General features: G+C 50.5%; 1 protein-coding gene across 29 annotated transcripts in view; it reads right to left on the reverse strand.

Moving 5' to 3' along the window:
- The window catches only part of AGAP1 (ArfGAP with GTPase domain, ankyrin repeat and PH domain 1), a 524,640-nt gene that overhangs the window by 106,371 nt on the left and 396,248 nt on the right, over positions 1 to 22,021 (reverse strand). For 20 of the 29 annotated variants that reach the window (XM_072719108.1, XM_072719104.1, XM_072719100.1 and 17 more), the window contains one exon: positions 20,861 to 21,022. The exons of the other annotated variants lie outside the window; for them this stretch is intronic. In XM_072719108.1, coding sequence (XP_072575209.1) covers positions 20,861 to 21,022 — 162 coding nt within the window. The remainder of the gene's footprint in view (positions 1 to 20,860; positions 21,023 to 22,021) is intronic. 29 annotated transcript variants of the gene reach the window in all.

The following is a 22,021-nucleotide window of genomic DNA, read 5'->3' on the forward strand; positions in this document are numbered from 1 at the left end:
ACCCTGGCGTTTTGAGCCTTGTACTCCTGCCTCACGCCTGTGTGTGTGTGTGTGGGGGGGGGGGGGGGGGTCAGAACTAAAGAAGAGAATGCACGGAGTGCAATTAGCGGATAGCTCGGCAGACAGTAAATAACGAATGGTAAATATGCCGAGGATTTGTCTTTCAAGTTTCCAAACAGAAAGAAGCAAACCTCCGTTTATAATGTTCTCCCAAAAATCAGTAAATGCAAGATGTACATAAGCGCCAGCGCTGAAAGGCTGCATCCTCTCCAGCCACTATCACGCAGCAATGAAAAGGTCGGGGAATGGTCCCAAGCGTGACCTGCTTTTGGGAATACAGAAGAACACGCACGTGGAAAAGATGCTAAATGCAAGGGATTCAAGCAGAGGTCGGCATTCTCTAAGATTACCTGAAATGAGAAAATCCAAGTGCAGAGTTACTAAAAAGGACACCTAAGGGAAGTGTGTAGTATGATTTCAGGTGATCCATAAAGTGAGCCGTAATTCCCGCCTGGAGCTCTATGGGAATCTGGGGCTGGGGGCCACGGGGCAGGTGTCTGTACCACAGCTGTCCTGGATGTGTGGCCTTCCAGAGCTGAGCAAACACCCAGGACCTGTGTGCCACTAGGAATGTTCTGGGTTTTCACGTGGGTGAAATCCCACGTGTTCACTAACTCCCAAATTAGCAGGGGGGAGGTGTTGGGACATCCCCGGTGCTGCTGGATAAGCAATTAAAACACCGTACTCCGAGGCGCCCGCTGGCTCAGGAGGTGGGGGCGTTGAGACTCCTGATCTCGCAAGTTGTGAGTTTGAACCCCACGGTAGGTGTCGAGATTATTTAAAAATTTTCAAAAAATCTTTAGAAAAACAACACTGTACTCTTTGATTTAAACGTTTCCCAAAAATGTGTTCCAGAACAGAATGATGGTCCTGAGGAGTGAACAAGAGTTTAGACAGGTATGGTCACATGTGCCTGGTGTCAGTTCAGGTAAGTGAGATGAGGATTTTATTTTCCTTCTTTTAAAGATTTTATTTATTTTGAAAGAGAGAGAGAGAGAGTGCATGGGCAGGGGGGAGGGGAGAGCATAGGGAGAGGGAGAAGCAGGCTCCCCACTGAGCAGGGAGCCCCTTGTGGGGCTTGATCCCAGGACTCAGGGATCATGACTTGAGCCGAAGGCGGAGGCTTGACCCACTGAGGCCTCCCCCCCCCCCAGGCACCCCTTGTTTTCCTTCCTTTAAATGGAGGGCTTCCAAGAGCCTTCAGTCTGCTGCTGTCCATCTAAAACTCCCAACAGGGAAACAAGACCATGTTTCCCTTAACTTTTTCCTCCAGAGCATCTTGGTGGATTCATGCTCCATAACACAAACTTTTGGGCTGATGCCACGTAAAACCAACCCGCACAAAAGGAATACCTGGGAAAACCAACTGGCACTTCCACGTGGGCCCACAGAGGTTCTCTGCCTCCTTTTCCTGGTGAACTGCATGTCTACTGCACACCACGCATGCGCGTGCATGGTGCCGGGCTTTTGGGGGACACCAGCAAGCATCAGGTTCATGTCCTGTCTTTTGGGGGTTTCAATACAGTTGAAGGGCAAGACTAACCCGTGTGGAGTGTTTCTAACAAACGCCTCATGGACACAGGACAAGCTGCCCCAGGCAGAAAGTAACTGTCACCCCAACAGTGTAGAGTCACGAGGGAAAATCAGTGTTGGAAACTAGGGGCTCTCCAGACCTCCTGCTGCCAATGCAGAGGGAGAACAACCCCGCCGGAGTCTCTAAGATGCAGAGTCCGTGTTAAAGTCATCTCTAGGCCATTCGTAGAAAATCCACACCTGTAAAGTAAGTCATGTTTCTTCGCTTCTAATGCACTTTTGCCACTATTTTAATTAGGGAATTTTCAATGTCTTTTTTTTTTGGGGGGGGGGGCAGGGGGGAGTGGATTTCGGATTTCCAATGTTAAAGGCAGCCAGGACGGTGCAGCCAGCCTTTGGTTTGCCTCTGGGGCCGGACAGACTCTGCGGGAGGCGGCGGGTGGTGCTCAGCTCAGCGGGAGATCTTACTGGAGAGGAGTCTGAGGGGTGGGCCCTGAGGCAACAGGCCCCTTCCGCGTGGAAACGGGTCCTGTCCCCGCCACGGGGCAACAGGGGTGGCCGCTCTGCCACGGGCGGGGGGGGGGGAACAGCAGGAGGCAGGTGCTTTGGGTGTCGGGGACTCAGCCTAAAAATTGTGGCCAGTGCTGTTTAGAGGATAAGCTCTGACAGCTACTGTCCACATCTGAAAAAGCGCAACTGACCCAGGGACCCCTCAAGTCAGGATCTAGCGGTGCCCCCGGGCCTTCTGGGGGAGCCCAGAGCCTCTCCACATACACTGCAAGTGATGTGGCTCCCAAGACACTACTGTGGTATAAACAAACCGAATCCCCAGGCAAGAGCGAGGGGCAGGCTCTGTCCTCCGTGCTCGGGGACTCCCGATGGTCACCTCATTTTACAGCTCAGAGCACTGACATGAGACGAATGAGGAGCCCCGGGCTGGCCACACCGCCCGTAAGAGGTAGAGCCGAATTCAAACCCAGCAGGCCCGGCTCCTACCTGCCTGGTCCCGCAACTTCCACCATCGACCCTCTTCACACACGGCCACCTGCGGGCCCGATTCGCCACGTCCTTTGCAAAAAAAAAACAAAACAAAACAAAAAAAAAACAACCGCACAGCTGGCACCTGAGGGAGAGGAGGGGGATCTGGGCCTTGAGATGCTTCCCACGTCGCTTTCACGGACGGTGAGATGCTAAGCGTCTCTTAAAAATTTGATTCTGTGCAGAATCTTTACTCACCCTCACCCCCGACTTGCAATTCAGTTAGACGTTATAGGAGACGATCACAGCAAGAGGAACATTTTCTGAAGTCGGAGCAGTGAGTAGAAATAAAGCCCTTCCAAGAAATAATCCAGCAAAAGACAAATTTCTCCTTCGTTAGAATAAGGGGTTGCAGAGGGAAATGCCTTAATTACCTGTGGAGCAGGATGACCTCATGTGACTGTCTGCATCTCAAGAGCACGGGTAAGGGAACACCACCTATTAAGGGCGTGTCCTTCTACTGTTGGAAAACTTCTAATGCCATTCACCCAACTCTGAAAATAATTCCATGCAGGATAAAAAAACTTTTTTTTTTGTTTGCATTTCATCTTCTTTACCTTAAGCCTTTACCTTAAGGCTAAAGTGGTACACAGAAAAACTGTCATTTTTCTTGAGCATCCCTTTGGTGGGTCTCTGGACCACCTTCAAAAACAGTACAAGTTCTGGTTCCTAGAGCTGCTTGGCAAGGACACACCGCATAATACTGGAATACAACTCTATGTGGGGAACAGGCTAGGAAATAAGAATATATTTCTGTATTGACTCTTCTATTAAAGAATGGAGAGAGAAACATGTAGCAACTCTTAAAAATTAAATGAAATTATTTCTCCTGTTACTTAACCACGCCGACCCCAGGGGACCTGTGGCTCCCAGCTTCCCCTCCACTGGGTCTCCTTGAGTCTTCCAGGCCCTTTCGCCCATCGCAGAAAATAACCCTGCCCCCTGATGGTCCTGAGTCCTCCTGCCCTGCTATACCTCATTCTGCTGCGTTGATCACAACCTGATGCATCGTGTATTCATTCGCTACCTGTCGCAATTTTTCCATAACGGGAACAGCCATATGTGACATTCATGTGCTCTCCTGGGACCCTGCCATCCTCCAAGCAAGAGACAGTCTATTTCCTTACCTGGAACCAAGGTGGGACGCTGCGACCGAATTGACAGATTATGGTAGAACAGACACTGTGTCCTCGGAGGCTCAGGCACAGGAGGAAACAAGGCTTCCTCCTGGCTGCACAGCTCCAGCTCCTACGATGCTTGGTGGTCACCATGTCGGGAGGAAGCCCTGGCCACACGGAGAGGTCGTGTGCAGGTGTTCTGGCCGACAGCCCCAGCAAAAGTCCTCACAGGCAGCATCAACAAGCGACAAACATTCCAGAAGTTTCTAGCCTCTGGGCTTAAGTCTTGTAAGTGAGGCCCTAGACACTGGAGCAGAGACAAGCTGGACCCTGTCCTAATACCTGAGCCAGAGACTGCAGGGAAGCCTCTTTGGGCCACTGCTCTGGGGGGCAGACACCACACCTGTTGGCCTGGGTGGCCGGCGGAGAGGAAAGGGAGGGACGACAAGGGCTTTTTAAGGGGCACGATGTATCCCAAAAATAGCAGCTTCTATTCAAAAAGAAACTGTGGTTAACAAAACAGGCATCTATACTTGAGCTTTTATGGGTCTGAAATTTGATTGAAACCAATAAAATAAGTAGGATAAAGATAAAAACAGTATAACGAATAGGGGATGCATATGGCAGACCACGTGGGGCAGTTTAATGATAGAACGTTGTAAGAACGTCTTCTGGGGGCAACCAGGTCCTGGTGTGAGACCATGTCTGCACCTTGTGACGCTGGTCCTACATGCGACCTAGCTGACCTTTCCCTAAATGTTAGTTCTGAGCCGCATGTGTGTCACCTGCAGCACAGGCTCTCTGGGGCCAGATCCCCCCCGCCCTCCATCTCAGCTCTGAATCAGACATCGGGACCTTGTCCACGGAGCTGGCCAGGTGGCCACTCCTGCTGCTTCTAGGCCAGAGGAATCAGGTGGCTCCCTTGCCTGTGGCACCCACCTGACCCTCCCACGCCTCCAGGCCTTTCCTGTGGGGACAGACGGTCATGCACATCTCTGATCCTCCCTGACTCCCATCCTTGAGACTGCGTCCCCACTACACCCCCAGAGGCTGGCATGACCCGAACTCTCCAGATCCTGTTCCTGCACCTCTCACATCTCCCCCCCCGCGGCCCAGGGACTCCTGTACGTTCCACATCCTCGTGATCACATGGGGCCCTCCTTGCCACTGCTTATGGGCACAGGATGTGCACCCTCGGGCCTTCACTCTGGAGGCTATGATCTTCCAGCTCCATGTATCCTTCCTGATGGCCCACGTGTCCCTCAATGTGTCACCGTGTAGCTGCGGACCCCACTGCTCCTCAGCTCATCTGTCACCTACCCGATACACCAACTGAGATGTGGTTTCACGAATCAGGATTTCAACCAGGACCCTGTGACCCCTGAAAGGCCACACACCCCTGGACGGTGGGGGTCCTGGTGGGCAAGGCTGCCTCTAGCTTGGCCCTGGTTCTCAGGAATGGCTCAGAACAGCGTCCTCCTGGGAGAGGACGGCCAGTAAGTGTCTGTTATCGACCTGAATGAAAGATTCTTGCGTTCCAAGGACAGAGGAAAGTGCCAGAGGTAACACGGTGTCTAAGGACCTGCTATCACTCCCATCCTGAGCTCAGTGTTACCAATAATGATAATAACCCCAAAGATATAGGAGAGGAGGCCTCAGAGGACATAGATTCCAAAGAGCAGAAGAATGAACGACTGCGTGACTACAGAGAGAAGCATGCAAACACGGGCTCACAGCAATCGGACGCATTCCTTTGTAAACCTGAAGTTCGAAACGACGCAAAGGCAAAGATGCGCTGAGAGGTCACTAGCGCTCAGCCCAAAGTCATCTTGGAAATTAAGTGACTGGTACCAGGGACCAGAAGTAGTGGGAAGTTCTGTGAGGAGGGCAGGGAAGGTGGCGGCAGGACCTCTCGACCCAGAAAAAGTAAGGAGTAATAATCTCTAGTCGTTAAGGCTTCACGGACCCACCGGGCCACTCATTCCTGGGAAGTTTTGCAGGCATGCCAGTGTTTTGCGGACAAGGGAAGAGGCTGGCCTCTGCAATTGAGCGAGCCCAGTGAGCAATGGCTGTGCCGCGACGTGGGGACACGTGCGTGGACACAGGAGCACACCCTCTGGGGACGCTGCCCTGTGGCTCTGAGTCTGCATGGTTGGGAGAAGTCTGTGGTCTCGGACGCAGAGATTTCCAGCTAGGTGTGACCCAGCCGTGCGGTGGGCATGGGGAATCCACCCCACTCACAGACCAGTGAAAGGAGCTTTTTAAAAAGAAAAAGGGAAAAAATTCAAACACATGTTAAAGTCATATATGGCTTTGTAACTAAGAGGGAGACACAAATTAATTCTCTCAACTGTGGGAGGTCCTTCAAGTCCACAGTGCTGATGAGGAAAAAAAGGAAAGTCAGAGAACAATGTAAGGAAAGAGGGGATCCAGCTGCTCTTCGAAAAGCAAAGCACGCTGTTACATACACAGTGCAAAAAAGTGAAGAGAGAGACTCGGGTATTTTATGCCAATGTTTGCCACAGCATTACATGACAGCCAAAAGTGGAACGGTTCCAGTGTCCACCAATAGGTGACCACAGAAGCCAAACATGGTCTGTGCACTCGTGGAACATTACTTGGCCTTGAAAAGGAAGGGGGAGCTGACATGTGTGCCACATGGGTGAGCCCCGGAAACAGGGAGAGCAGGCATGAAGGACATACACTCAACGATCCCATTTATGGACCATGTTCATCACGGGCAGATCCACGAAGTCTGAGTGATCTGCAGTCACTCAGGGCTGGGGGAGCCCTTTGGGGCGACAAAGTTTTGGATATCACCAGCGGCAATGGTTGGAGGACACTGTGATTGTGAGGTCAATGAGCTGTAACCTCAGAGAGGGCAAATTTTATGTTACATGTTTTCTCATGATAAAAAGTTAAAGAAATGAACGTGCAAGGAAAGAGACAAAGTAGGGAGAAAAGTCTATTATAAGGTGTAGATGGGAAAAGAGAGAAAAAGAGAAAAAGAGAAAAAAAGCAGGAAAAGTCCCAGATAAAGGAAGATCAAGAAAGAAAGATCAAGAGTGAAATGAGGGGGAATCCTGGGGTGGCTCAGCAGTTTAGCGCCTGCCTTTGGCCCAGGGTGTGATCCTAGAGACCTTAGATCGAGTCCCACATCAGGCTCCTGGCATGGAGCCTGCTTTTCCCTCTGCCTGTGTCTCTGCCTGCACCCACCCCGCCGTCTTTCATGAATGAATAAATGAAAAAAAAAAATTAAAAAAAAAAAAAAAGTGAAATGAGAAGAATGAGGGACAATGGGAGGACAGCTGGAAACGAAGGATGGAGTCCAAGGAAATGGTGAAGGGAGCACCTGCCCCTCACCTGCAGAGCAACGTTGCCTGGATGGAGCCCCTCCCAGCCCTGGTTGCCCCCTCCCCCCTGTCCCCGAAGCATCTCTGCTGCGGCCCCTCGGTCCCACCCCACGTGGCCCCGGCATCCCGGGAGCTCCGAGTCTCCCCGAGGGCACGCTTCCTCCCATGGAGACCACCTGCAAATGCCCTGCAGTGGTGAGCGCCTTTCTTGACGCAGACCTTGAGCGCTCATGGAATGTTCCATCACGTTCACACAATGTACTTGCTTGATCTCAAGGGTGTGGAGGTGGGGATATGGAACACTTTGGGGTTTGGAAAAAAAGTTACACCAAGAACTGGATTTGGCCTATAAATTGAACGGCTTCAAATCACGTTTTAGAATTCTTCAAGCGAAGGAACTTGGGACAAAGAATCCTCTTGGGTAAACTACTCTGATCCGCTGTGGTCAGAAATAGAAGGTAACAAGTTACTGACGCCAGCAACATATTCACCTTCAAGTGTTCAAAAGGTGAACAGACCAAGGCCACCATTTTGGAGACGGTGGCCGGGGGCTGGCGTCGTCTCGTCCCTTCCATGAGTGCTCACGGTGGGGGCGTTTCTACGCTGCTCAAGGCCGAACAGCCAACCCATGTCTAGGTCCCTCCGCAGCCCCCACTGGCAGCATCGGGAGGCGGCTGCCCACACCTGTCCTCAGCACGCCCCGAGAGCCAGTGACGACACAGGTTACGCTCACTGTTACGAGCTGTTGGAGAAAATAGTCCCAAAGCATCAACCACGACCTGAATCCTTCCCTTCCTCCTCGTGTCCGAGCTTTAAGAGACTGAGCTCCCAACAGTGTGGGGAACCAATATTGGTGGGGTGGGGTGGGGGGTGGAATTCAAGAAAGTAGTTGGTCTTAAATTGTTTACATCAATTGATTGGCCCGTTCGGAGTAAATTACCTGTTAATTACAAGAGCTACTCTGCACGCACAGGCCAAACTCTCTGACTTTATTGACTCTTCCTCTTTAAATGTGAACACTAGATTCACTTGTTCAGTGAAGATTACCAGGCTGAAGAGTCCTCCTACTTCATGCTACACTCTTCTAAAATTATGGCCTTTAAAATGTGCATTATTTGCTGGGGATTTGATATTTTCCAGTTGTTGTAAAAATATATTTTGTCAACCTGTTGACATGTAGCCATGGGTAAGAGGACATAAGTCTTCAGCAGCTTGAATAGTAACTTATCAAAATCGAGGAATGTCCTTTTGACAGCCTATTATAAGATCCTTTATTTTATATGAATTTAGGCCTTAGGAAAAGTCCTAGATAAGCCACGGTTTGGAGTGGGGATGTGAATAAGAGGCACAGGCCCCCATGGGGGTTGAGAGGCTACACACAGGGCCTGCAATTCTGGCTGTAAATGATGGTCAACTTTTCTCTTTTGTTGTTTTCTCTTTTAAACAAAACTTTTCAGTTTTGTGGTTTTCTCTTTTAAAGAATCACCACTGGGACACCTGGGTGGCTCTGCCTTCGGCTCAGGTCGTGATCCCGGGGTCCTGGGATTGAGCCCTGCATCAGGTTCCCCACAGGGAGCCTGCTTCTCCCTCAGTCTCTCTCTGTCTCTCTCAAGAATAAATAAATAAAATCTATAAATAAGTAAATAATCACCACTAAATCTGCATGGATAGAAAATAAAATATTTTCTAAAATATTTTAGAAATAAAATATTTCTAAAAATTGAGAAAGGAAAAAAATCCCTCTGTGTGCACACGTGCACAGAACAGGGAGTGAGGGATTCTGTTAAGCTCTCCTAGGGCTGTTTGGTAACCTTGCCTACAGAGAATCACGGCTTCTGCAGAGAGCCACTGAAGAGGAAAATTATTCCCACCTGCAGAAAGCAAGAACGCTCTAAATGAAAACCAAGTAAGAGAACAAAGCTACCTATTTACTCAATTAAGAAGAGTCAAGTCAGGTTTACTGAGGCACCCCGTGGCGAAATGCCACAGTTCACATCTCCGGTGTCAGTCACCTCCACGGCTAGAGGTGGACTCGAGACAGATTTCTAGAAACTTCTCCTAAATCCCTCCTCCTCCCCCGGCTTTGGCATGTCCAACTCTGAGGTCCGTCCTGCATATTAACATGCATAGGACACGTTCAAAAGATATTTCCTGTCTGATGATTCTGAGACCAACTACACATCTAGAACCTGGGTTGAGAGGCTGACACAAGGAAGCCAAAATCCTGGCTCATAACCGTGTTCTCTTATGCACATTACCATTTTCTTAACTGGGTTAGCTTCAGAACGGACAGTACCGAGTGATCATTCTGGTAGGAAAAAAAAAAATCTCATCCTTTCAAGTATGCCTAGGCTCTGAGATCAGTAAAGGCAAGTACACAACTACAGAAGCCACGAGCTAACAGCCCTCTCGGGCTTCGGGTGGCAGAGCGTGCCCAGCCAGGCCTCAGTGCCACGCGTGCCACAGTTACCTGCGCCGAGCCAGCCAACTGCACGACGAATTGGCTACCTAGTCCCCTGCAGACGATGATCTTTCTGGGTAATTAATGCCTCCTGGCCAAGGCGGAAGCTAAGTGACGGAGACCCTCCTCGAAGCCTGGAGCCTCCCCCGGAACCGACCTGGGACCCCGCACGCGGTGGCCACGCACTCCAACTGCCCTCCACGCGTGCGTGATGTGGGTGCGCGGCGGAAGGGGACGGGGCCGTCTTAAACATCATCAAACGTCGTTACCATTAAGCGGGAATTAGACAGAAACAAGGGAAGCCGAAGGATCGACTGGGAGTTCAGGTGCTCTAAATGGCTAATACGTCCATTTTTCACCTGAAGCCCTCTCCAAATGCAGTTTTGCTATTAAGCAAAACCCAAAGAAAGGTAATCAATTCTAACTAAAAAGCACTTATCCTGGGATGATGGTGTGCAAGGCACTTCAAACCCCTGGCTGCCTGCCAGAACCCAGACAACAGCCATCAATGTTTCTGACTATCCGAGAGCACAGGGGCCATGCATAATTGACTAGAAGATGGGCTAAAACTGTGCCCAATCAGTGTGTGATCAAAAACGCGTGGAATATTCAGCACCACTTGATTACATGGAGGCTTGTCCTTTCTCTCTCCTCATGAAATCTCTTCAAGGTCCAGAGTACTGTAATAAGATCATTACTGTCAAGCGCTACGAATCGCAGGCAATGAGTCTTGGGATAGGAAGTCATACTTCACAAGCTCCCCTGGTCTCTCTCTCTCTCTCTCTCTCTCTTTTTTTTTTTTTTTTGTATTTTACTGCATGCAGAGGCAGCAAGGCGACAAGGTGGCAGATAATGATCACATCACTGTGTGGCAACTAGAAAGGCACTTTTAAAGAAAAAGCAGAGAGAAATCAGCTTAAGAGAAACTAAAACATTTTCCCTTTGCTTTTTTCCCCCTTAAAAAAAATTAAATAGAATTAAACTGTGTGCAGTTGTCGCTCTTCATGAACTCTGATATAATGTCATTGAATTTAACCATTTGAGAGATTTTCATATCGCAGCAGAGCCCATTACCCCACAGACAAATGGCCAATTTGCTCCATGTCCCGAGTACAAAAGAAGCCCTTGATAAGTTGTGTGTGCGTGAGTGGCGACGCCCGGCGTGGGGCTCGCGGCGCCTGCCCTTTTCATCGGCGAGGCCACCCCGGGCTCGGGGCCTGGCACCCACGGCACAGCTCAGACGGCCAGAGATGGACTTGAAAGCGGGAGGGCATTAGCGGAGATTACTAAGCAAGCAGTTTACCTGGAGCCACACCTGCTCGGGAGCCGCACTCACGCGCTGCGAGGACACGGGACACGGGAGTGCGCCACCATCAGACCTGGCGGACACTCGATTAATGGTGGAGTCCAGTGAGGCAGGGGTTCGAGCACATGCTGGGGGCCCCAGGGGGCTTCACCACCGCTTCCCTCCGCCCTCCATCTTCAGACTGCATCACTCCCCCCGTCCCCCCTCCCAAAAGGGGATCATCCTCAGAGCGAACCTCAAACCACAGATTCGATGCATCGGAGTTCAACATCCCTCCCCAAGTTTTAAAAAGTTTCAAGAGTGACATTGCCTTGTCACAGACAGGAGATGGCCCCATCCTCGAGTCCCACATGTCTCAGTTTCTGCAGAGTAGCTGACATAGGGGCTCCCAAATTTCACTGGAATGTACCAGGGTCCATGTACACACTCGGGAGAAGAGTCTGCCAAGACGCTGAGCCGGCACAGGGGTCCTGAGGAACGATGCTGAGGCCACAGGTGGCAAAAGAATTGCTGCCTCTGAGGGTTTTTATTTTTTTTTTTTAACGTTTATTTATTTTTTAGAGAGAGTGTGTGTGTGATTTGGGGGAGGAGAGGGGAGAGAGAGGAAGCAGACTCTCCATTGGGCTTGACCCCAGGACCCTGAGATCACGACCTGAGCCAAAATCAAGTGTCAGAGGCTAAACCCACTGTGCCCCCTGCCGCTCCCCCTCACCCCGGCTGCCCGCTGCCTCTGAGTTCTCCAAGGTCATGGTGGGAGTGGAAGCCCAACTCTCCTCCTTGCACCCCAGCCCCTGAAGTCCTTGCTGGTGGACAGCACGGGGCCCAAGCAGGAGTCCTAGAGTCCTGAGGCAGACCCCAAACTCCTATGACCTGCAGATCCGGGGCAATTGCTTCACGGAACTTGCCCTTCATCTGTGAGAACGGAGACAACACCGTGAACACCACCAGGTTCTTTGTGGAGGCTGCAATGAGTCATAGACACTGTACCATCCTGGCCTCCCTCCTTCCCACTTAATGACACGTCCTGGCAGGGGACCCAAGGCCCTGAGAGGGAGGTGTCAAGAGAAGGTAGACCTGTCTGCAGACCTGTCTCCAACCCGAGTGACTGAGGCCATGAACGGTCTTCTTCCTTCAGTGGCGCAGGAGGGCACATCCACACCCACAGGTACGAACAGAAAGTCACAGGCTGTACAGGCTGGATGTTCGTGTCCTTCTAAAATTCTTCCGTTGAGGCCTGTGGTGTTCGGAAACAGAGACCGTGGGAGGTGACCGGGCTTCGTGTGGAAAGGGTGGGGCCCTGGTGATGCACTCAGTGGCCTTAGAAGAGGAAGAGCGAGCGCAGGCGTCATGGAAAGGGCCCGAGGACACCTGGGAATCGGGTCCTCACCGAGAACCAGCGGGGCCTCCCTTGCAGCCTCCACAACCATGAAGCGTGAAGTCCTCTCGACACTGAGTAGGAGGCAAGGCGCGGCGTCCTCAGCTAGAATGTGTGACACGGAAACAGCCAGGTGCCCTCAAGTCCCGAGGTGCCCTAGATGGAGCGGCTGATGCAGAACGCACCAGCGTCTGAGGCCCCCGAGAGATTCGTCACATCATTCCATCTTTCTTCTGAACATTACAGTTTGCCTCCTGTACTTTTTGTGACAAAATACATGTAGCAAAGTAAGAGTACGAAAAGTGCCCAGGCAACAGGAACGGCCAGGAGCACAGAGGCTGAACAGCACCGGCCCTGCCCCTGCGGGCTCCGGGGACCACAGTCAAGCAAAGCGCATCACAGCCAGCTCTCGATTTTGTCAGAGAGTGAAGTGATAACCAAAGGTCCTGAAGCTCTAGGGGCCCGAGAACACCAAGGAAAGGACTTTGAGGCATTATCTTCTGGTGACTCAGTAGCATTCCAATCCCAGGGCACCCAGAAGGAAATGTGCCATCTTGCGATCTGTCAGCGGGCACTGGAGGCTGTGGGCAGCTGGTGCACCTCCAAGCTGAGGGAGAGGAAGGGGTGCTGAGGTCCATCCCAACCTGTACTTTGGGACAGGAACCTTGAGAGGAGTTTGCACCTGTCACAGGGGAGTCCATGCTCGTGGATGGTGGGAGACTGAAGAGGGCCACTTGTGGCCCATCCTACTTACTGGGAGTGTCCCTGGGAGCCCCAAGGTGCCTTATAACAAGACGTATCACTGTTCACTTTGTGTATTCCCCCTCCTTTTCTGGAGCAGCAGAGATTTCTTCTCTATGTAACGGGACGTGAATGAATGGCTCGCCGCCTCTGCAGAACCTCCCTCAGGGACCTCAAGGTGCCAGGTGTCTTGGGTTCCCAGCACAGGCTGCTCGGCAGCCGCGGCCTGGTGGCGGATGCACGTGCTCACCTGACAGTGGGCTTCCTGAAGGCAGGGGCCACCTCAGTCACTCTCCCACCTGGCACCAGGCAGAGCTCTTGCCGTGCACCAGGTGATCAATGTACTTCCAGGGAACTAAATCTCACTCTTTAGTTTGTGTGTGTACTTGGGGGGGGAAAAAAAAAAAGAAAAATCCTTCTCTTGTTTTTGGCTCATCATGATGGGGCTTCTCTGTTCTGACTCTTCCTGCTGTGGTCGACTCATCTTTGTTTATTTCTGACCCGTCGACTTCCACAAAGGAGCTGTGTGCGCCTCCAGCTCGTGCATGTCGGGAGGACTGCACCCTGCAGGATGGCTTTTGAGTCCACTGTGCCCCATCTATAATGTCAACGTCTAGAGTAAACCCAGAGCTACTCAAATCCAGCCAGTCTGTTCTCGTGGGAGCTGGGGTTGCAACCTGAGCAACTCACTTTGGAAAAAATGATCCGATTTGTGGGGAGTAGTGAGTCCCTCTGAAAACGTGGCGCCCCCTCTAACTCCTGGCTCCAGAGCGAGGAAACCCGGCCACCCCGGCTTCCGCATTGGAGTTACCATACTTCAGGAATATCTTCCAGGAAGAAGTTCCAAGTCTTGGTTTTTCATATGGACTCGGATGGACTGCTCGACTCAACGAGTCAGATGCACTAACTAGTTTAATAATGAGGAAGCTCGATTATGAAGTCTTTATTGTTATAAAAAAATTGCTGGTGATTGTGGAGTTTTTGTGGAGTCAGTTATGGAGGTTTCTCACTCCTTGTGTTTTGACTCAAGGCAGCTGCCAAAATTAGAACGAGGGAGGGGACTGCTGGAATGTTCTTGAAGATTACAAGCAGGGAATCCAAGGTGATGTGTGCTAGTAATGCCAGCACAGGTTTTGTGAACCTTCTCCTCTCCCCCTCCAGACACCTCTGATTAATTCAAAATTAAGTGAGAAAACCCCACAGACAGGAAACAAATGGTGAAGGCAGTTCTTTGGCCCTGACCTCAGGCTGGCGACATGCACCATCACGGGCACCACGGAGTGACTGGTGTGCTGGCTGTGGCCAAGGAGAGAGGAAGGATGAGAACATTTTGGAGATAAAGACACTTCCATGACAGAAGAAACACACCCCCCAATGTCATGTGCCAAATTCCCAAATTACCCAGCGGTGCCCCCAAACTGCATGACGGCCAACACAACCCAACAGTCACAGATGAATGCAGCTTCAATGCCCCTGGGTCTTGCCTTCTTCTAACCCTAGGTGTGCAGGAACAAGACTGGGCGATGCTCGTGTACGGTTATTTCTTCCCCAGAGGGCCCCCTGAAACCTCAACTGATAAGTAAAATGTTTTTCTCTTGAGGTAAAAGGCTAACTAGCTCATCAGGTACAGCTACACCTGTTTTCGTAGAAGCTAAATGAAAGCAAAGACAAAACTCCATTTGGCGACAAATTCAGTCAACACCGCTGGCATTTTAAGTTGCAAACAGAAGACGTTTAATGAAAACGTGATGCTTTCTGCAGCGTCTTATTACGTAAGGTAACCACACAGACTCAATCCGCAGAATGTAAGACGGAGAGGTTCAGCATGCCAGCTTCCCGACTCCCATGACTCGACGCTATCCTGTCCTGCTCCGGAACTACGCACGCGCACCTCTTTTTAAACGTGGGTTTCAAAGGTAGGTAGTCTCTTGTGTGTGTCTTATCTCCAAGTTGAGGCTCGAAGGGCCTTTGGTGGGGAGAGAGGAGCCGAGTCTTACTTCTCGTGGCTCCCACGGAGCCGAACACGTAACGCTTCCTCTGTGCTGGCTGCTCGATACTTGATGAGAGAATAAAATGATTCGCCAGGTTCTTCAGTGCAAGAGGGAAGGGCAAAACCCCATCTGGGCCGACCTCTGCGTCACGGACTTCATGAAATTTGTCAACAGGCTCAGGCCTGGCCTCTGATTGCTTAGTGAGTGCAGCCAGGATGGGCCGTTCGTTCGTTCTTTTATCCAAACGGAGAGAGGCCGTTTGTGACTTTTCCTCCACAAGATAGTATTTCGATATCAACCAGGATCAACCATACAGTGGGGTTCTATAAAGACCCAGAACGAACCAAGGGATCAAGATGAGAAGGAGAAAATTAATTCCCTTCTGAGACCTTTGGGACAAAGCACTGTGAACCCAAGGCAGGGAGGGAAAATACAACAGGATTTCTGTGTAGCCTCTCATAGAATAAGATTGGGTAAATCCAGACTGGCTCCGCATTTTTAAAGAAAGATCTTTGCTACACAACTTCTAGATGTTAGGATCCATATAAAAGTCAGTATCTTTACGTGGAATCTGAGAAATATCAAGGAAGCTACTCTGTCTGCCCCACTCCTAGATTCAAAAGCCGCTCCACATACCTCAAAGACTTTCTTTTTGCCTGGTGGAAAGAGCTTGAGGCAGAGAATCAAGAGACTGTTCTGTCGCCTACCAGCAACCTGACCCTGGACAAGAAAGCCACTTAACCTCTCTCTACTTCCACCTTTTCACTGGGGAAACAGGGAAATTAACACTTGATGCAAACTTGCATGAATGTTATAGAACTAACGAGAACCCCCAGATTTGGGACCACAGAAGGAGAACGCAGGGCTCTCTGCTTCATTGCTGCAGCGGTAAGCTCACTACCGGACCCTGGGGAAGAAGACGCCCAGAGAGTATGGTGACGCAGAGACAAGGCCAAAGCACGGCAAGTCGTTAAAGATCCGCATAGTTCCCACTGCCCGGGGGTTTCTGGGCACCCGCCCTTCAACTTGGTTCTGGCGACAAATCCAGGGCCCTGACAGCTGGTGCCCTTCCAGAGCCAAACTCCACTGCAGCAGGTGCTGTGGCCATGGCAGGGGACAAGGTGCTCCCACCTCTTAGGAAGTTTTCCTTTTAATATCGGAACCGAAATCCCTCTCCTTGGAAGCTTCGACCCATGGGTCCCAAAGAAACCCACCTGGGCCCCCCAGGACAGGCGAGGGCTGTCCTTTCATCACGTGAACACGGTTCATGTGCCTCCATGCCCTGTCCTTCCCTCTTGTAGGTACTTCAAAGATTGCCTCCGCGACATGGGCTTCAGTCCCCACGCCCGTGCTTCTTGCCCACATCTGAATCGACCTTCCTTGGTCTATAATCATCCTAGAGTACAGAGCCCAGATCTGAATATACATTTTCCTAAATGTAATTAATCCTGAGCAAATCAAATCCAATTTAAAATCAAGATCACAGATATTTTAACATCCAATGTTCTCAAGGGTCTATTAAATAGGAGTACAAGTAGAACTGGGATATGTGGATTTAAAACAAATGTAATGACCACTTGCACCTTTTTTTTTAATTGCATGGCTAGAGGATGTTGGCTTCCACGAGGCTCGTTCTTCTCAAAGTTAAACTCGATGAGAAAGTGTCCTATTCCTGCTCAAAGTTAGCAGCCTCAGATACCAGCCCCGGGAGCAAAGAGGCATCCATCACCTTCCTGGGACACTCTGTTTTCAATGACATATGATGTCACTCTCACAAAGTCCGAGCTCACCACTCTAACTTGAACCTCACACTTCTTCCACACCACAACCAGGGGGCTGGAGTGTTTTTCATTTTTGACTTTTTTTCTAAAGATTCATTTATTTTACAGAGAGAGAGAGAGAGAGAGAGAGAGAGAGAGAATCCTGAAGCAGACACCTCATTGCACGCAGAGCCCCATGTGGGGCTCCATCCCATGACCTGAGCCGAAGTCCAGAGTGGGCCATTTCGCTGTCTGAGCCATCCAGGTGCCCCTAATTTCTGACTCTTTAAATGATACTAATAGTTACAGAAAAGCCCAGTGACTGGCCTGACCCTCCAAACATCTCCGGCGCTCACACATATACATACGTAATCAAGTTAACTTGGAACTCAAACTATTTATGAAGATAAGGAATCGTTTTATGTTTACATTTATACAGATCATAGTTTCTGCTCCAATAATTTATTAGATTGACTCCGTTCCTTTTAAGTTATAAACAGAAGCACATGGCCGTTCAACTTAGGTTCTAGTATCTTCGGCCATCGGGTGCAGAGTTTAATCATCGTTCTTCAGCACGAGGACCGCGACAGCTGACCGTGAACGCTGGTACAGCAGGGAACTGGCTGGACAGGATGTCCTTCCTTCCGTCAGGAGCACTGACAGGCTTCAGGTGGACGACAGCCACATTTCTGGCTTTTGAGGCAGCATTAGACTGAGGATATTCTACTTCTAGCTCGTACTTTCTGAACGAGCAGGTCACCAAGGTAAAAAAAATCTGGCACCAGGATCGTTGGCTTGGCTGGGGAGTGGAACAGAGGTGCACAGAGGCACTCAGGAAGCTGGGGGCAGGCCCTCAGGAGACAACGGCCGATAGCACGCACCCCTGCCCTCTCGAGAGCCTTCTGGTCTACTGCACTCATGCCAGGGTTGGGCACAGGCTTCCCCAGGGATTTCTAGGAGGTGCCATCAAAGGCATGAGCAGCACCTTGCTTCTTTCTGGGGCTTCCTCTCTACCTTCTGTCTCTGCCTTGGATGTGGGCCCGTGTGGCTGGCGCCCTTTGGCTTCTGCTTGGGTTTAGTCAAAGAGGGGGCAGGTAGGAGATCAGAGGCAAGGAGGGAATGAAGTCAGGGCTGTCCTGCTGGTCCCTCTCTGGGCCACCATGGGCCAAGTATGTCCTTCAGCTGAAGGCCATAGCTCCTGACTGGAGGCCTTGCCCAGACAGCTCTCTCTCCGGGTCCTGATAACTGGCCCCTCCGCTGCCCGTTCCACTCCTGGGGCTCTGCACCACCCCGTAGCTCTCTTCCCACACCTCTGCAGACCACCCCATGGTAAACTCTCCTCGATGACCCAGCTTGAGGGGGTCATGTTCTCCCCTGGGGACCCTGACTGAAGCAGCGTTCAATGGAACTTTGTTTTTCTTATACTCTGAAGAGGTTTGAATCTACTCATCTGTTCCAATGGCTTATGTCAAAAACCGTATAATTCAACTACTTTTCAAATGTCTTCTAGAGAACTTTTTATATCTACAACTCCAACTTTTCACCATGAGGTCAGTCAGCACAGAATACAGTGGAAGCAACCAGTCACAGTGCTTTACAGGAAAGAGAAATAGATATATTTTCTGATAATTAAAATTGAACAGTATCCTCTAAAAATAAAACCAATACAACTAGCTGTAACTTCAAGAACGGATGTTTAATTTCGACAGTTTACGCCATTTACTTGAAGGAGCTAATAGCTGTCAAGACTATTGCAAAATATTGTGTATCATTGAATCTAAAATGACCTTAATTGTAGGTCGCTTCATGACTTCAGAGATGTTAAATAGTGAAAAAAAAAATGTGTACCTTAGAAATAATGAAATATAGCATGTCTCGCAAAAATGACTCATTTACTGTTTTGTATGTAACCTTTTCTAGGGTAAAATGATACATTTTCTTTTTACAGAGAACCTGTTGCCTTATTTCCTCCTGGAAAGATGTCAGGGCCATTGGTATCGCAGACACAATAATCTGTTAACTAGGAATCGAGGGGCGGCTTCCCTTCTGATCACTGGTGTTGAATTTCTGAACACACGTCAACCATTACTCATTGTCCATGCTTGAGACGCTGTGCAGATTTCCAATTTGGGTGTTTCTATGGTGCCGGGGAAGTCTGTCTTTCTGTCTGTGTCACCGCTGCAGCAGTGAGGCCTTTTAATCAACGGGTCCATGGTTGTTTGTGCGTTGAGGATCTGTCTCAGCCTTATACGCTATTGCTCAGAGCCCAGGATATGATCCCAGTAACTCAGAAAACAGGCTGGGAGCTTCTCAGGTGTCCTACAAGCTCACGGATACCCCTCAAACTTCCTTCAATTCACCACCGGCCGACTGGGACACTGGTTTCAAGCAGCAGAGTCCAATTAGACACGCAACCACTGATTGTTTACTAAGGCTCTATCTTACTTATGTAGTATTCTCAATGTCAGTAGGTGGGTAGGATGTAATTAAGAAGTGTCAAATACGTGTAGCGTACTTACAGGTGGACCAGATAATCAGTTTCTATCAAGTGGTCCTTTTGAAAAAAGTCATCGGTGAGAAGCATGACATACCCAGTGAGATGTTCATCTGTGACTTGGACTGGAGGCCCTTCCCTACCGCAAATCGTACTCTCCCCCTGGGCACATGTGGCACACGTCACCCACCCAGGTGAGGGGCCAGGCTTCTTCCTGGTTTTATTCCAAACCTCCCGTTAGGGTGGGGTGTGGCCACATGTGCATGGCCAGGGCTGGGAGCTCTTTGCTAACGGGTTGTTTGAAAGAGTCTCCAAAACACTTGGCATCAGTAGCTGACTCCTTTCTACCGCGAAAGTCAGTAAAGTTTGGGTGGATGCTCAGATCCGTGATCATTTATTTTTTACCACTGATGATACAACAGAATCATCCCCATTTATCGTAACAGGAGAAAATCGGTTTTTATTGGCCAAACCTGTTAGCAGGGAGCCTATGGGAGGCAATATGGTAAGAAATGTAAAGAAGGTGGCTTTTAGACTCTTCCCTGTTTGGCCACCGCGAGAGCCCCGGAGCCGCTGGACACCCTCAACCTCCGGAACCGCACTGCCCTCAACTCACAGAATCACGTAAGCAACAAACTCCGCGCACGCACCGCAAACTCTGTTCCTTTCCTGCTAATGTAGGCATCGTGGGCTTACGGGCTCGTGGCTGGAGACCAGGAGGGAATAAGCCACTTTCTGTAATGCTTCAGACTGTAGTTCTGAACTCAAGTAGAGGATTCAGGAAGAGCACGGCAGAAACAGAGAAAGAAAAAGGGTATAAATTATAGAAGTATTTCTGGCGCGTGTGGAACACTTGTTGAAGACCGACCCTTTCCCTATTGATGGTGTCACAAATGACAATTCCTGTTAAATGACGATGCTACGAATTTTTTAATTTCCTTTGAAGTATCTCTTCAGCTCATTATAACTGCATTAATTTGGCCTCTCATCACGTGTGTGTGCGCGCGCGCGTGCATGCATCTCCACTTTGCATCTGTGGAATAAAAAAGATAAATCCATCCGAAGGCGCCACTTCAGAAAGCTCCCATCAGGCCATGACTGAGAATAAAAACCAAGGGCTCAACAGGTCAAAGGAGAACCAAGATAAACCGTGACAAACCGAGACAACTGGAATATAAATAGAGCCCACGGAACAAAAAGAGCGGACGGACGCCCACAGAAGGAACGTGGATCAAGATGTGTTGCCGAGAGCCAGAGGTGGGGAAGCTGTCTTGTGAGAATCAAGGCCAGCCGCTAGCAGGAAAGACTGCTAGGACGGGAGGGGCCCCGTCGACTCCAGGTGTGGAGGCAGGGCAACACCCAGAGGTGCTGTCACCCCAGGTGCGGCACGGAGAGACCACGTTACCTTCTATGGGACGGCGACTGCCAGAGGCAGGAGGGCTGACCTGGCTGAAGGGTCCTGAGAACCGGGGATGGGAGGGCTCCGAGGGCCCTCTGGGGCCACCCCATGCGGTGAGCAGCCTGGGGGCCACCTGTGGTCCTGAGGGCACGCGACTACCCCCAGTTTGAAGCATCAAAAGTAATTTCCGGGAACGCAGACTGTCGCCCCGAAGTCCCCGGGAAACCTTACCTTCAGCGGTGCCGGAGAGCCCGTCGGCTTTGAAGTTGCTGGTGCTTTTCTTCCTCCGGTGTTTTTTTCTGTTGGCGTGAGGGGAGGGGGGCGGGTCGAGCTTGGGGCTGGTGGTGCTGGAGATACTTGGGCTGGAGCACACGGAGTCGCCCAGCCCCGTGTCTGCCATGGGACCGGAAAAGGCAAAAGAACGCACAAGTTAACACTTAACAGAGTAGACTTTGCGGCAACGCGAAAGCAACGTTCCTCCAGTACCCTAACCGGCCCGCCAGGCTGGGCAGCGGACGGCAGGGCCCCGAGGCCCGGAGCACCCGCGACAAGTCACGGGGCCATTCGCTCTCACGTACCACCTGCCGTTAAAAAAAAAAAAAAAGGCCTTTATTTCTGGATCGTCTGTAGGCTGTGGGGAGTTTCAGGTTCTCCGCTTTGCAGGACTGGTGTTCTGGAAAAGCGAAGTGAGGAGTCCATGCTTTTTGCCAGTCTATTTTCCCTTCCCACAATGACCGTGATACGTTAGAAGAGAAATAAAGACATCTGGGAACGCACGCGAGGGTGTTCTTGTGGGTGGCTCTGCTTCGGTGCGTGCACATAGGAGAGCGGGAATCCGACTCTCCCCTCCACCCGCGGCGTCACACATGACTGCGCCATCAGTTTTTTATTAGGGAAACACGGCACGCCGCGTCTCTCGCCATAGCAGACCTGCCGATTTTTGATTCACTGAAGCTATTTATAAAACTTTAAGACCGACCGGTGCACCAAATGTGCTAATTCACTGTAAGTGAAACTCAATTTAGCGTGCCCATCTTTCTCTTTATCAAAGAGAACACCAGAGCCGTGCTGAAAAGAGCGGGGAACGAACACGGAATTCAACCGGAATGAGAGAGTCCTCCCAAAATGTGAAGGTGAGGCACCCTCCAGACACCTGCAGAGCCTGAAGAACCCTTCATCTCATGAGTCTGCAGCTCTGTAAACTCCAAGGACACCAAGCGCTCAGCAAGGTTGTCCAGCCAGTCACCGAGTATTTTATGAGCACCTGCTGTGGGCCATCCTTCTAGGTGCTTGGGATCCAACACCGAGAAAAACAGATTAAGATTCCCCTCAAGTGGTCACCCATCTAGACGCAGTAGAAGGTGCTAAAGGGTCAGGAGAGGGAGCGGGACT

The sequence above is a fragment of the Vulpes vulpes genome, chromosome 9 (genome assembly GCF_048418805.1).
Source record: "Vulpes vulpes isolate BD-2025 chromosome 9, VulVul3, whole genome shotgun sequence".
NCBI lineage: Eukaryota > Metazoa > Chordata > Mammalia > Carnivora > Canidae > Vulpes > Vulpes vulpes.